This window comes from Crinia signifera, chromosome 2 (assembly GCF_055691185.1).
Source record: "Crinia signifera chromosome 2, ASM5569118v1, whole genome shotgun sequence".
NCBI classification, from domain to species: Eukaryota; Metazoa; Chordata; class Amphibia; order Anura; family Myobatrachidae; genus Crinia; species Crinia signifera.
In genome coordinates this window covers 5,806,170-5,823,088 of record NC_139218.1, presented here as the reverse complement: position 1 = coordinate 5,823,088, position 16,919 = coordinate 5,806,170, and the positions used below count along the sequence as shown (strand labels likewise).

The 16,919-nt window shown below is 53.2% G+C and overlaps 1 protein-coding gene across 1 annotated transcript in view; it reads left to right on the top strand.

Annotated features, from left to right (window-relative positions):
* Window positions 1-15,994: 15,994 nt before the first annotated feature.
* Window positions 15,995-16,919, top strand: part of WARS2 (tryptophanyl tRNA synthetase 2, mitochondrial) — a 30,826-nt gene continuing 29,901 nt past the window's right edge. The window contains exon 1 of the mRNA XM_083171483.1: window positions 15,995-16,136. Within this exon, the coding sequence (XP_083027609.1) occupies window positions 16,047-16,136 (90 nt within the window). The 5' untranslated portion in view covers window positions 15,995-16,046. The remainder of the gene's footprint in view (window positions 16,137-16,919) is intronic.

Below are 16,919 nucleotides of genomic sequence, written 5' to 3'. Positions count from 1 at the left end.
AGGTACTATATGTACCGGTGCAGGGCTGTCCTGGGGACTGGGTACAGGAAGATGGCCGCCTCTGCTGTGTGTGACGTGTGTATGTCAGGTACTATATGTACTGGTGCAGGGCTGTCCTGGGGACTGGGTACAGGAAGATGGCCGCCTCTCCTGTGTGTGACGTGTGTATGTCAGGTACTATATGTACTGGTGCAGGGCTGTACTGGGGGACTAGATACAGGAAGATGGCCGCCTCTCCTGTGTGTGACGTGTGTATGTCAGGTACTATATGTACTGGTGCAGGGCTGTCCTGGGGACTGGGTACAGGAAGATGGCCGCCTCTCCTGTGTGTGACATGTGTATGTCAGGTACTATATGTACTGGTGCAGGTCTGTCCTGGGGACTAGATACAGGAAGATGGCCGCCTCTCCTGTGTGTGACGTGTGTATGTCAGGTACTATATGTACTGGTGCAGGTCTGTCCTGGGGACTGGGTACAGGAAGATGGCCGCCTCTCCTGTGTGTGACGTGTGTATGTCAGGTACTATATGTACTGGTGCAGGACTGTCCTGGGCACTAGATACAGGAAGATGGCTGCCTCTCCTGTGTGTGACGTGTGTATGTCAGGTACTATATGTACTGGTGCAGGTCTGTCCTGGGGACTGGGTACAGGAAGATGGCCGCCTCTCCTGTGTGTGACGTATGTCAGTTACTATATGTACTGGTGCAGGGCTGTCCTGGGGACTAGATACAGGAAGATGGCCGCCTCTCCTGTGTGTGACGTGTGTATGTCAGGTACTATATGTACTGGTGCAGGTCTGTCCTGGGGACTGGATACAGGAAGATGGCCGCCTCTCCTGTGTGTGACGTGTGTATGTCAGGTACTATATGTACCGGTGCAGGTCTGTCCTGGGGACTAGATACAGGAAGATGGCCGCCTCTCCTGTGTGTGACGCGTGTATGTCAGGTACTATATGTACTGGTGCAGGGCTGTCCTGGGAACTGGGTACAGGAAGATGGCCGCCTCTCCTGTGTGTGACGTGTGTATGTCAGGTACTATATGTACCGGTGCAGGTCTGTCCTGGGGACTGGGTACAGGAAGATGGCCGCCTCTCCTGTGTGTGACGTGTGTATGTCAGGTACTATATGTACTGGTGCAGGTCTGTCCTGGGGACTAGATACAGGAAGATGGCCGCCTCTCCTGTGTGTGACGTATGTATGTCAGGTACTATATGTACTGGTGCAGGTCTGTCCCGGGGACAGGGTACAGGAAGATGGCCGCCTCTCCTGTGTGTGACGTGTGTATGTCAGGTACTATATGTACCGGTGCAGGTCTGTCCTGGGGACTGGGTACAGGAAGATGGCCGCCTCTCCTGTGTGTGACGTGTGTATGTCAGGTACTATATGTACCGGTGCAGGTCTGTCCTGGGGACTAGATACAGGAAGATGGCCTCCTCTCCTGTGTGTGACGTGTGTATGTCAGGTACTATATGTACTGGTGCAGGTCTGTCCTGGGGACTGGATACAGGAAGATGGCCGCCTCTCCTGTGTGTGACGTGTGTATGTCAGGTACTATATGTACTGGTGCAGGTCTGTCCTGGGGACTGGATACAGGAAGATGGCCGCCTCTCCTGTGTGTGACGTGTGTATGTCAGGTACTATATGTACCGGTGCAGGTCTGTCCTGGGGACTGGATACAGGAAGATGGCCGCCTCTCCTGTGTGTGACGTATGTCAGGTACTATATGTACTGGTGCAGGTCTGTCCTGGGGACTGGATACAGGAAGATGGCCGCCTCTCCTGTGTGTGACGTGTGTATGTCAGGTACTATATGTACCGGTGCAGGTCTGTCCTGGGGACTGGATACAGGAAGATGGCCGCCTCTCCTGTGTGTGACGTGTGTATGTCAGGTACTATATGTACCGGTGCAGGTCTGTCCTGGGGACTGGATACAGGAAGATGGCCGCCTCTCCTGTGTGTGACGTGTGTATGTCAGGTACTATATGTACCGGTGCAGGTCTGTCCTGGGGACTAGATACAGGAAGATGGCCGCCTCTCCTGTGTGTGACGTGTGTATGTCAGGTACTATATGTACTGGTGCAGGTCTGTCCTGGGGACTAGATACAGGAAGATGGCCGCCTCTCCTGTGTGTGACGTGTGTATGTCAGGTACTATATGTACTGGTGCAGGGCTGTCCTGGGGACTAGATACAGGAAGATGGCCGCCTCTCCTGTGTGTGACGTGTGTATATCAGGTACTATATGTACTGGTACAGGGCTGTCCTGGGGACTGGGTACAGGAAGATGGTCGCCTCTCCTGTGTGTGACGTGTGTATGTCAGGTACTATATGTACCGGTGCAGGTCTATCCTGGGGACTAGATACAGGAAGATGGCCACCTCTCCTGTGTGTGTGACGTGTGTATGTCAGGTACTATATGTACCGGTGCAGGGCTGTCCTGGGGACTGGGTACAGGAAGATGGCCGCCTCTCCTGTGTGTGACGTGTGTATGTCAGGTACTATATGTACTGGTGCAGGTCTGTCCTGGGGACTAGATACAGGAAGATGGCCGCCTCTCCTGTGTGGGACGTGTGTATGTCAGGTACTATATGTACTGGTGCAGGTCTGTCCTGGGGACTGGGTACAGGAAGATGGCCGCCTCTCCTGTGTGTGACGTGTGTATGTCAGGTACTATATGTACTGGTGCAGGGCTGTCCTGGGGGACTAGATACAGGAAGATGGCCGCCTCTCCTGTGTGTGACGTGTGTATGTCAGGTACTATATGTACTGGTGCAGGGCTGTCCTGGGGACTGGGTACAGGTAGATGGCCGCCTCTCCTGTGTGTGACGTGTGTATGTCAGGTACTATATGTACTGGTGCAGGTCTGTCCTGGGGACTGGGTACAGGAAGATGGCCGCCTCTCCTGTGTGTGACGTGTGTATGTCAGGTACTATATGTACTGGTGCAGGTCTGTCCTGGGGACTGGGTACAGGAAGATGGCCGCCTCTCCTGTGTGTGACGTGTGTATGTCAGGTACTATATGTACTGGTGCAGGTCTGTCCCGGGGACTAGATACAGGAAGATGGCCGCCTCTCCTGTGTGTGACGTGTGTATGTCAGGTACTATATGTACCGGTGCAGGGCTGTCCTGGGGACTGGGTACAGGAAGATGGCCGCCTCTCCTGTGTGTGACGTGTGTATGTCAGGTACTATATGTACCGGTGCAGGGCTGTCCTGGGGACTGGGTACAGGAAGATGGCCGCCTCTCCTGTGTGTGACGTGTGTATGTCAGGTACTATATGTACTGGTGCAGGACTGTCCTGGGGACTAGATACAGGAAGATGGCTGCCTCTCCTGTGTGTGACGTGTGTATGTCAGGTACTATATGTACTGGTGCAGGGCTGTCCTGGGGACTGGGTACAGGTAGATGGCCGCCTCTCCTGTGTGTGACGTGTGTATGTCAGGTACTATATGTACTGGTGCAGGTCTGTCCTGGGGACTGGGTACAGGAAGATGGCCGCCTCTCCTGTGTGTGACGTGTGTATGTCAGGTACTATATGTACTGGTGCAGGTCTGTCCTGGGGACTGGGTACAGGAAGATGGCCGCCTCTCCTGTGTGTGACGTGTGTATGTCAGGTACTATATGTACTGGTGCAGGTCTGTCCCGGGGACTAGATACAGGAAGATGGCCGCCTCTCCTGTGTGTGACGTGTGTATGTCAGGTACTATATGTACCGGTGCAGGGCTGTCCTGGGGACTGGGTACAGGAAGATGGCCGCCTCTCCTGTGTGTGACGTGTGTATGTCAGGTACTATATGTACCGGTGCAGGGCTGTCCTGGGGACTGGGTACAGGAAGATGGCCGCCTCTCCTGTGTGTGCCGTATGTCAGGTACTATATGTACCGGTGCAGGTCTGTCCTGGGGACTAGATACAGGAAGATGGCCGCCTCTCCTGTGTGTGACGTGTGTATGTCAGGTACTATATGTACTGGTGCAGGGCTGTACTGGGGGACTAGATACAGGAAGATGGCCGCCTCTCCTGTGTGTGACATGTGTATGTCAGGTACTATATGTACTGGTGCAGGACTGTCCTGGGGACTAGATACAGGAAGATGGCCGCCTCTCCTGTGTGTGACGTATGTCAGGTACTATATGTACCGGTGCAGGTCTGTCCTGGGGACTGGGTACAGGAAGATGGCCGCCTCTCCTGTGTGTGACGTGTGTATGTCAGGTACTATATGTACTGGTGCAGGTCTGTCCTGGGGACTAGATACAGGAAGATGGCCGCCTCTCCTGTGGAGGGACGTTGCGGCTCACACCCGGCTGCTGTTTGTTGTTACAGACTGGGCTGCTGAAAGGTAGACAGCGGTTCCTGTTACACGGCCTTAATTCCCTTCATTTTCCCCCAGCCCCCGGGCCCTGACACCTCTGACACGTCTGTCATCGGGCTCGGCCTCAGTCAGAGGCTGCTGGCGGAGGCCGGCTTACAGCTCTGTTATTGGGTTACGGCGCCTGCTTTCACTAAAACACCGTGGAGACCCCTCTGGGGAAATGTAAGTGATGAGTCAGCGACTGCCCCTCGGCGACCAGGAGAGCGTCTCCCTCACTCCGTAACCCTGGCCGACGGCGGACGTACGCGGGTGCGACAGTATGCAAATGCTGCTTTCAGGTGCTGTTGCCTATAGCAACTAATCAAATTCTGTCTGTCATTTACGAGGATACAATAGAGAAATGCTAGACAGAATCTGGTTGCTATGGGAAACATCACCTCTTATAAGTTTTAGAAGCTTTAGTAAATGCTGTATTATTTCTTATATCTATTTGGGCAGAACTATCTGGGGGAAGCTGGGGACCAGCAGACAGGGAGGGGGACCTGCGAAGATCCCACGCTTCAAAATCAACATGGCGTTGGCTAAATTATGCAAGTCCTCATCTGAAACAATCCTAACTGGTGCTTGTAGGATTTACAAATACTGATTCTCTTATTACAAGCCAGAGAACGATGAGCAAATATACAGTATATATATATATATATATATATATATATATATATATATATATATATATATATATATATATATATATATATATATATATATATATATATATATAATCGGCATATATTGTGTACTAGGCCACCGGGGGTTGTATATAGACGCCCACCACGCCGTGCACAACATACAACCGCACGCAACTGCGTATACAATCACAGCATCTATGCAGAGCCGGAAAACATGGACTCCCTTAGTGACGGTCGCAATGTCGGCGTGATTCCTACGTATAGGATCGCTATCGGCGATGCCTTGGCCATGCAGGTAAGACGACCATACTGAGGAGTCTTTGGTGGCCTGTAACGGGGTCACAAGGTCATATAGCACAATAAAGGTCCGGAAAAGGTTAGCCGCACCATCCATTTAATAAGCGCATGAATTAAAGTCCCCATACTATGTGACGCGATGCACGCGGATCACATCCCATCGTACGCAAATTGCATGCGTCGCGACTCGCGATGCGATCCACCCGATAATGCATCGCATTGCACGCTGCTTATCGCAATGTGTATGGGGACCTCTACACAGGTTCTTCACTGCTCATTATAGATTGTAATGACAGTTGGTATGAACTCTGACCCCTCCCAACTGTCATCACATCCTATGTGCAGTCAAGAACCCGTGTAATTCAGATGTGCGCTTATTAACAGGATGATCTGGCAACCCTGGTCCGGAAGGGTGTGACATTAATGCGGGCGGAGTGTCAAGGACTGCGTCGGAAGACACGGCTCTAATGATACCGGCGACACTTTGAGCTATCATAGGGTTACTCAGCGGTCTGATGGTGCGCCCGATGTCTGGACGTTGGTGACTCTTGGGCCTGATTCGTGCTGAGTAACAGAAGGACATAGCTGAATACATTATCCAGGAGTAGTCAAACTAAGCATAACGTTCCTGAAACCTCTCAGTAACCTGCTGCATGGGGGGCGGGGGGGTTAGCGTGTGCTGGACTGGGGGGTCCGGTGCCCTGGATATGACCTTATTGTTAGGGACTCACCAGACGAGGTCACCTGGTCGTGCTCGGGGGCCCTTATATTTATGGCCAAAAATGATGCATCAGCTCCCTCAGATGGTCAAATCCCGGCATTGTGGCTCTTTGAGGAGGGGGCGGGGCTAAAATGGCGCAAACCGCGTCATTTAGTACCAACCCCTCCCCAAAGAGCCACGAATAGCGGCATTTACCAAAATGTGGGCATGGCTTAATGTCAGCAAGCCCCGCCCCCAGAAATGGCTTCTCCCAGAGCCTCCTCCCCTGGGCTTCTCCCAGATCCTCCTCCCCCCTGGGCTTCTCCCAGAGCCTCCTCCATGGCCTTCTCCCAGAGCCTCCTCCATGGGCTTCTCCCAGAGCCTCCTCCATGGGCTTCTCCCAGAGCCTCCTCCCTGGTCCTCTCCCAGAGCCTCCTCCCTGGTCCTCTTCCAGAGCCTCCTCCCTGGGTCTCTCCCAGAGCCTCCTCCATGGGCTTCTCCCAGGGGCCTCTCCCAGAGCCTCCTCCATGGCCTTCTCCCAGAGCCTCCTCCATGGGCTTCTCCCAGAGCCTCCTCCATGGGCTTCTCCCAGAGCCTCCTCCATGGGCTTCTCCCAGAGCCTCCTCCATGGGCTTCTCCCAGAGCCTCCTCCCTGGTCCTCTCCCAGAGCCTCCTCCCTGGGTCTCTCCCAGAGCCTCCTCCATGGGCTTCTCCCAGGGGCCTCTCCCAGAGCCTCCTCCCTGGTTCTCTCCCAGAGCCTCCTCCCTGGGTCTCTCCCAGAGCCTCCTCCCTGGGTCTCTCCCAGAGCCTCCTCCCTGGGCCTCTCACAGAGCCTCCTCCCTGGGCCTCTCACAGAGCAGGTAACTATGATGTTATAGATAAAGAAAATGTACCAGCGCTGGCTGTAGAGAATAAAATTTAAATATAAAAATAAAAATAAGCAGAACGGTATCCTTTACAAAATTTATTTACTAATAAAAAGTGCTAAAAAAGCTGTACCGTTAATAGGTTTGGTAAATCAATGTATAAAACGGGGGGTTACAATAAAATAGTGAGGACATTCAAATGTGCAACACAATAACGTAAGTAAAACAGGCATTGAATATGCATATTACCACACGGACATCTCAGATGGTAGTCCCATATAAGCACCAGGTGACCAGGTGGCCAATGGCAGTCCCAAAAACAGAGTCCAGTTGGTGAATTAGGTTCCTCTGGTGGGAAAAGATGGTAAACCTGGAGGATAGATGTAAATTCATACTTGCTCCTGAAGAAGCTGGGTGTTTGACCCAGAGAAACGCGTTGAGCCCCACAACAGACCGGACATTCCTTTCAAACGCATCACTAAAATCGGGCCAAATCCACACTACAATGGACACCATCATGTGCATTTGCACAACCCCATCCGGACTCATCATCCGAGGCAGCTACTGGAATTTACATCTATCCTCCAGGTTTACCATCTTTTCCCACCAGAGGAACCTAATTCACCAACTGGACTCTGTTTTTGGGACTGCCATTGGCCACCTGGTCACCTGCTGCTTATATGGGACTACCATCTGAGATGTCCGTGTGGTAATATGCATATTCAATGCCTGTTTTACTTACGTTATTGTGTTGCACATTTGAATATCCTCACTATTTTATTGTAACCCCCCGTTTTATACATTGATTTACCAAACCTATTAACGGTACAGCTTTTTTAGCACTTTTTATTAGTAAATAAATTTTGTAAAGGATACCGTTCTGCTTATTTTTATATTTAAATTGTATTCTCTACAGCCAGCGCTGGTACATTTTCTTTATCTATTTGTATTTACCTTTGAGACCTGACAAGTCCCAGTACCAGCTGCAGATAGTAGCGCACTGATCAACACCCTTTGCTTTTCAACTATGATGTTATGGCATATCTTACTTCCCTGACCCACTTTGTGTAATCCCCGGGACCCCCATGGGGTCGGGATTAAGGATGACCATTGACCATCGATGATTCAAATCATCAATGGATTGTTGAATACTTGTTGTTGAATGTTGAATACTTTTGCCATCGATGGGGGAGAACGAGAGGTTTCCCTCCATCGATGGTACAGCAGAACGAGGTTTTGCTTTTTTTTCAAAGCCCCGCCCCCGTGTTCGGCCAATCAGTCAAACACATGAATGACCATCGACAGTTAAAAATATTGATGTTCATTCGTTGCATATTTTAACACTAGATGGCAATGGCAACGATGGCCATCCCTAGTCGGGATTGGGGGTTTTAGTAACTGTGAGCGTAATCTGGACCCAATGAAGCCATCTCGCACTGGTTTCACCCAAATCCGTGTCCAAATGCCTCCCGGACAAACATGTAAGAGATTCCGAACTAGGGGTACATACGGTACCCGACATACAGGAGACTGCACCGGGCTCATACTGAGATATAAAAGTTACCCAATTACACCTGCAGACCGCCCTCTACACAGTCCAATCAGAAGTGGTCCAGGCAGAAGGTGTAGGTATCCCCCCAAACCTTCCTCTGCGCTTTGGCTGAGACCCCGAGTATTCTGCAATGTATTATTAGCCCTGATGTCAGCACTGGATAATGGGGCTCCCGTGACGTTGGCTGGCCCCGATACACAGCTTAATCCGCAATGACACGTCAGTATAATAAGCTGTCAGACCCTAGATAGCCTGTACTCGGTGCGGAGGGAGAATGGGGCCCTCTCCGTCCCGTGTTATGGAGATAAGGTAATAATGACTTTCAGATGGGGCCGCTCCCGCGGGACCCTGCTAATGAGGTTAGGAGTGAGCACAATCTGCTGTAGGCGGTAATCATGACGTGCTGCGTCCATGTTATTGGAATGTAATGGGCTAGGCGACACGCCGGGCCTGCCAATATCTTTATTACCGCCTCCAGGAGGCCGCCATCACATTTGGAAGCGGTTAGACGTACTTAAGCGCATTATGGTGAAGTGATGGTAAATGATCCGAGGGTGTAATGTCTCCTAAAATATAGCAGTGAGTGACAGGCGAGGGGCCGCAGTCCTCGTATCACCGCGCAGTGACGCTCGGGAATAATTCTTTCCATGTACTACGCTCGGGATAACAGATCCGTAATGTACGGTAACGGGGCGCTAATGGCGACTGTGCGGCACATAAATCACACTGACGCAATTTACATGGACAAGGCGCAATCTCAGTGCAATGATGGCGACGTCTACAGTCACCGCACAGAAGCGCGTGATGGCGACATCTACAGTCACCGTACAGAAGCGCGTGATGGCGACATCTACAGTCACCGCACAGAAGCGCGTGATGGCGACATCTACAGTCACCGCACAGAAGGGCGTGATGACGACGTCTACAGTCACCGCACAGAAGGGGGTGATGGCGACGTCTACAGTCACCGCACAGAAGCGTGTGATGGCGGCGTCTACAGTCACCGCACAGAAGCGCATGATGGCGATGTCTACAGTCACCGTACAGAAGGGCGGGATGGCGACATCTACAGTCACCGTACAGAAGCGCATGATGGCGATGTCTACAGTCACCGCACAGAAGCGCGTGATGGCGACGTCTACAGTCACCGCACAGAAGCGCATGATGGCGACGTCTACAGTCACCGCACAGAAGCGTGTGATGGCGACGTCTACAGTCACCGCACAGAAGCGCGTGATGGCGATGTCTACAGTCACCGCACAGAAGCGCGTGATGGCGACGTCTACAGTCACCGCACAGAAGCGCGTGATGGCGACATCTACAGTCACCGCACAGAAGCGCATGATGGCGACGTCTACAGTCACCGTACAGAAGAGCATGATGGCGACGTCTACAGTCACCGCACAGAAGGGGGCGATGACGACGTCTACAGTCACCGTACAGAAGGGCGTGATGGCGACGTCTACAGTCACCGCACAGAAGCGCATGATGGCGACATCTACAGTCACCGTACAGAAGGGGGTTATGGCGATGTCTACAGTCACCGCACAGAAGCGCGTGATGGCGACATCTACAGTCACCGCACAGAAGCGCGTGATGGCGATGTCTACAGTCACCGCACAGAAGCGCGTGATGGCGATGTCTACAGTCACCGCACAGAAGCGCGTGATGGCGACATCTACAGTCACTGCACAGAAGCGCATGATGGCGACGTCTACAGTCACCGTACAGAAGGGCGTGATGGCGACGTCTACAGTCACCGCACAGAAGCGCATGATGGCGACATCTACAGTCACCGTACAGAAGGGGGTGATGGCGATGTCTACAGTCACCGCACAGAAGCGCGTGATGGCGACATCTACAGTCACCGCACAGAAGTGGGTGATGGCGACGTCTACAGTCACCGCACAGAAGCGTGTGATGGCGGCGTCTACAGTCACCGTACAGAAGGGCGTGATGGCGACGTCTACAGTCACCGCACAGAAGGGCGTGATGGCGACGTCTACAGTCACCGCACAGAAGGGCGTGATGGCGACGTCTACAGTCACCGTACAGAAGCGCGTGGTGGCGACGTCTACAGTCACCGTACAGAAGCGCGTGATGGCGACGTCTACATTCACCGCACAGAAGCGCATGATGGCGACGTCTACATTCACCGCACAGAAGCGCATGATGGCGACGTCTACAGTCACCGCACAGAAGCGCGTGATGGCGACGTCTACAGTCACCGCACAGAAGCGCGTGATGGCGACGTCTACAGTCACCGCACAGAAGCGCGTGATGGCGACGTCTACAGTCACCGCACAGAAGGGCGTGATGGCGACGTCTACAGTCACCGTACAGAAGGGCGTGATGGCGACGTCTACAGTCACCTACAGAAGCGCGTGATGGCGACGTCTACAGTCACCGCACAGAAGCGCGTGATGGCGACGTCTACATTCACCGTACAGAAGCGCGTGATGGCGACGTTTACAGTCACTGTACAGAAGCGGGTGATGGCGACGTCTACAGTCACCGTACAGAAGCGCGTGATGGCGGCGTCTACAGTCACCGTACAGAAGCGCATGATGGCGACGTCTACAGTCACCGCACAGAAGCGCGCGATGGCGACGTCTACAGTCACCGCACAGTCACGGTATCGGCTGCATTGCACAGCCAAAGCGATATGTCTGAACGATGCTGTAATATCGATGCTACACAGTGGCCGATGGTCTATCGACGTATTGGCCAGTGTGTACACAGCATTAGTGTAATTAGGTTAGAACACCCTGAGAGGGTTCCACCATTTAACCCATTCCCTGCAGTCCCCTGAAGGTTCCCTGGGCGTGAGGAATGTTCCACCTCCGGACTGGGCCCTCGTGTTCCGACCCCGGGCCCTCGCTTCTGTTTGTGACCCTCACATGTTCTGTAATGGGAGAAAGCGACCGTCCGCAGTGTGCAAAATGGCCTAACGCAAAAAACGTGTTCAGCCTGGTCTGCGGGGGCTTACTGCCCATTCTCCACGCCCGGCACAACAAGGTCAGACCTCGGGTGTTTGTACAAGGGTCTCACACAATCCGCCTGCCTTTGAAGTGGGAGAGATCATGTACTGGTGCCTGGGGTGTTATACTTGGGACAGACAGGAGGGAGATGTCTGCTCTCACACCGGTGTCATTTCCTAAGCCCCGGCGTGCACATGATGCGATTTCACCTATAACGCCGAGGACAGGCCCAGTACTGGCCGCAGGAGCAGTAACATCAGCGACCAGATTAAAACGGGACACTCAGCGATTTATCGCGGAATGATATTAAGTCAAAAACTCCTCAGCAATCAAATCGCTAAGGGGCAGATTTATTAAGCTGGGAGAAGAGATAAATCGGAGAAAAGGTAAAAGGAGATAAAGCAGCAGCCAATCAGCTGTGTTTGAAAAAGACAGTTGGGAGTTGATTGGCTGGTGCTTTATCTCCTTTTACCTTTTCTCCAGTTTATCTCTTCTCCCAGCTTAATAAATCTGCCCCTCTAGTGTACACCCCTGGCAATGAGCATGGAACCACTGGCAACGAGCATGTAGGTAAAAATAAACTCCCCCTGCATGTTCCCATACTTCCAGAAATCAGTGCATGCTGAGACATGTAGTCACACAGCCACGTGGGGAGTTCTGAGCATAGAGGCCCCCATACACTTTTCATCTGATTCCGACGGATCGGGCTGAGAGATTGGATGGGAAGTGTCACATGGTATTTTATTACCGATTCCAAATCGATGGTCCTGCGTGCATCAGATCGGGGGCTGCGCTATAGATTTATCGCACCTGGCATGCGATACATCGTGTCCTGCCACCTGGGAAGCTGCCGGATGGGTCACAGGAAATGCGGCTTCTACCTCCGATAAGTCCCACTAGTGTATGGGGCCACGGAAGAAATACAAAAACAGCTGATTGGGCCACGGAGGACACAGAAGGATCTATTATTATTATGGATTAATTATATGGTGCCAGACAGGGGTGACACAGAAGGGGAGGGGCAGACAGGGGTGACACAGAAGGGGAGGGGCAGACAGGGGTGACACAGAAGGGGAGGGGCAGACAGGGGTGACACAAAAGGGGAGGGGCAGACAGAAAGGGGTGACACAGAAGGGGAGGGGCAGACAGACAGGGGTGACACAGAAGGGGAGGGGCAGACAGACAGGGGTGACACAAGGTGAGGGGAAAACAGGGGGTGACACAGAAGAGGAGGGGAAGACAGGGGGTGACACAGAAGGGGAAATGGTACTATGCAGTGTCACATACCCCGGTATACAGAACATGAGAAGTGGTACTATGCAGTGTCACATACCCCGGTATACAGAACAGGAGCAGTGGTACTATGCAGTGTCACATACCCCGGTATACAGAACATGAGAAGTGGTACTATGCAGGGTCACATACCCCGGTATACAGAACAGGAGAAGTGGTACTATGCAGTGTCACATACCCCGGTATACAGAACAGGAGAAGTGGTACTATGCAGTGTCACATACCCCGGTATACAGAACATGAGAAGTGGTACTATGCAGTGTCACATACCCCGGTATACAGAACATGAGAAGTGGTACTATGCAGTGTCACATACCCCGGTATACAGAACATGAGAAGTGGTACTATGCAGTGTCACATACCCCGGTATACAGAACATGAGAAGTGGTACTATGCAGTGTCACATACCCCGGTATACAGAACAGGAGAAGTGGTACTATGCAGTGTCACATACCCCGGTATACAGAACAGGAGAAGTGGTACTATGCAGTGTCACATACCCCGGTATACAGAACAGGAGAAGTGGTACTATGCAGTGTCACATACCCCGGTATACAGAACAGGAGAAGTGGTACTATGCAGTGTCACATACCCCGGTATACAGAACAGGAGAAGTGGTACTATGCAGGGTCACATACCCCGGTATACAGAACATGAGAAGTGGTACTATGCAGTGTCACATACCCCAGTATACAGAACAGGAGAAGTGGTACTATGCAGTGTCACATACCCCGGTATACAGGACATGAGGAGTGGTACTATGCAGTGTCACATACCCCGGTATACAGAACATGAGAAGTGTTACTATGCAGGGTCACATACCCCGGTATACAGAACAGGAGAAGTGGTACTATGCAGTGTCACATACCCCGGTACACAGAACATGAGAAGTGGTACTATGCAGGGTCACATACCCCGGTATACAGAACATGAGAAGTGGTACTATGCAGGGTCACATACCCTGGTATACAGAACATGAGGAGTGGTACTATGCAGTGTCACATACCCCGGTATACAGAACATGAGAAGTGGTACTATGCAGGGTCACATACCCCGGTATACAGAACACGAGAGGTGGTACTATGCAGGGTCACATACCCTGGTATACAGAACATGAGGAGTGGTACTATGCAGTGTCACATACCCCGGTATACAGAACATGAGGAGTGGTACTATGCAGGGTCACATACCCCGGTATACAGAACAGGAGAAGTGGTACTATGCAGTGTCACATACCCCGGTACACAGAACAGGATTAGTGGTACTATGCAGTGTCACATACCCCGGTATACAGAACAGGAGAAGTGGTACTATGCAGGGTCACATACCCTGGTATACAGAACATGAGGAGTGGTACTATGCAGGGTCACATACCCCGGTATACAGAACAGGAGAAGTGGTACTATGCAGTGTCACATACCCCGGTATACAGAACATGAGGAGTGGTACTATGCAGGGTCACATACCCCGGTATACAGAACATGAGAAGTGGTACTATGCAGGGTCACATACCCTGGTATACAGAACATGAGGAGTGGTACTATGCAGGGTCATATACCCCGGTATACAGAACAGGAGAAGTGGTACTATGCAGTGTCACATACATACTAGGGGGCGCTGTGCAATGTTTGTGCAGTTCAGGAATGTTTTTTGCACTTGGAATGTGCCTCAGATAAAGTGTGCATGTGTCATGTCTGATGTGCAGTGTGAGGTGTGAGGTGCTGGTACAGGATGATGAGGTGCAGCAGTTAGGATGAGGCACAGCATGAGGTGCAGCAGTTAGGATGAGGCACAGCGTGAGGTGCAGGAGTTAGGATGAGGCACAGCGTGAGGTATAGGAGTAGGATGAGGCACAGCGTGAGGTATAGGAGTAGGATGAGGCACAGCGTGAGGTGCAGGAGTAGGATGAGGCACAGCGTGAGGTGCAGGAGTAGGATGAGGCACAGTGTGAGGTGCAGGAGTAGGATGAGGCACAGTGTGAGGTGCAGGAGTAGGATGAGGCACAGTGTGAGGTGCAGGAGTTAGGATGAGGCACAGTGTGAGGTGCAGGAGTTAGGATGAGGCACAGTGTGAGGTGCAGGAGTTAGGATGAGGCACAGTGTGAGGTGCAGGAGTTAGGATGAGGCACAGTGTGAGGTGCAGGAGTTAGGATGAGGCACAGTGTGAGGTGCAGGAGTTAGGATGAGGCACAGTGTGAGGTGCAGGAGTTAGGATGAGGCACAGTATGAGGTGTAGGATGAGGCACAGTGTGATGAGTAGGATGAGGCACAGTGTGAGGTACAGGAGTAGGATGAGGCACAGGAGGTAGGATGAGGCACAGTGTGAGGTGCGGGAGTAGGATGAGGCACAGTGTGAGGTGTGAGGTGACGTGGTGCAGGAGCAGGATGAGGCACAGTGTGAGAGGTGAGGAGTAGGATGAGGCACAGTGTGAGAGGTGAGGAGTAGGATGAGGCACAGTGTGAGGTATAGGAGTTAGGATGAGGCACAGTGTGAGGTGCAGGAGTAGGATGAGGCACAGTGTGAGGTGTGGGATTGGATGAGGCACAGTGTGAGGTATAGGAGTAGGATGAGGCACAGTGTGAGGTGCGGGAGTAGGATGAGGCACAGTGTGAGGTGCGGGAGTAGGATGAGGCACAGTGTGAGGTATAGGAGTTAGGATGAGGCACAGTGTGAGGTATAGGAGTTAGGATGAGGCACAGTGTGAGGTACAGGAGTTAGGATGAGGCACAGTGTGAGGTGCGGGAGTAGGATGAGGCACAGTGTGAGGTGCGGGAGTAGGATGAGGCACAGTGTGAGGTATAGGAGTTAGGATGAGGCACAGTGTGAGGTATAGGAGTTAGGATGAGGCACAGTGTGAGGTACAGGAGTTAGGATGAGGCACAGTGTGAGGTGCAGGAGTAGGATGGGGCACAGTGTGAGGTGCGGGAGTAGGATGAGGCACAGTGTGAGGTGCGGGAGTAGGATGAGGCACAGTGTGAGGTGCAGGAGTAGGATGAGGCACAGTGTGAGGTGCAGGAGTAGGATGAGGCACAGTGTGAGGTGCGGAAGTAGGATGAGGCACAGTGTGAGGTGCGGGAGTAGGATGAGGCACAGTGTGAGGTGCGGGAGTAGGATGAGGCACAGTGTGAGGTGCAGGTCCAGGAGTAGGATGAGGCACAGTGTGAGGTGCGGGAGTAGGATGAGGCACAGTGTGAGGTGCAGGTCCAGGAGTAGGATGAGGCACAGTGTGAGGTGTGAGATGACGTGGTGCAGGAGCAGGATGTCTTGCACTCACCTGTTCTCAGCGTGTGACCGGCGGGGGCGCTGCTGCGCTGTGCACACTGACAGCTAGCTTTGACCTCACGCCGTGCTGACGTCACCAAGATGGCGCTGCCCATGGCCAGGCGTGCTGTGTTCTACCGGCTGCGTAGCGGGTACCGGGGACTGTGCAGTGACGGGAAACCGGCAGCCCAGGTACCTGGTGCCCCCTAATCCCCTATCACACTGCAGTCATTGCCCCCTGATCCCCCATCACAGCCCTGCGCTCCCTGATCCCCCATCACAGCCCTGCGCCCCCTGATCCCCCATCACAGCCCTGCGCCCCCTGATCCCCCATCACAGCCCTGCGCCCCCTGATCCCCCATCACAGACCTGCGCCCCCTGATCCCCCATCACAGACCTGCGCTCCCTGATCCCCCATCACAGCCCTGCGCCCACTGATCCCCCATCACAGCCCTGCGCCCCCTGATCCCCATCACAGCCCTGCACCCCCTGATCCCCATCACAGCCCTGCGCCCCCTGATCCCCCATCACAGCCCTGCGCCCCCTGATCCCCCATCACAGCCCTGCGCCCCCTGATCCCCCATCACAGCCCTGCGCCCCCTGATCCCCCATCACAGCCCTGCGCCCCCTGATCCCCCATCACAGACCTGCGCTCCCTGATCCCCCATCACAGCCCTGCGCCCACTGATCCCCCCATCACAGTGCCCCCATATCCACCATCACAGTACAGCCCCGCGCGCCCTGATCCCCCATCACAGCCCCGCGCGCCCTGATCCCCCATCACAGACCTGCGCCCCCTGATCCCCCATCACAGCCCTGCGCCCCCTGATCCCCCCCATCACAGTGCCCCCATATCCACCATCACAGTACAGCCCTGCGCCCCCTGATCCCCCATCACAGCCCTGCGCCCCCTGATCCCCCATCACAGACCTGCGCCCACTGATCCCCCCATCACAGTGCCCCCATATCCACCAT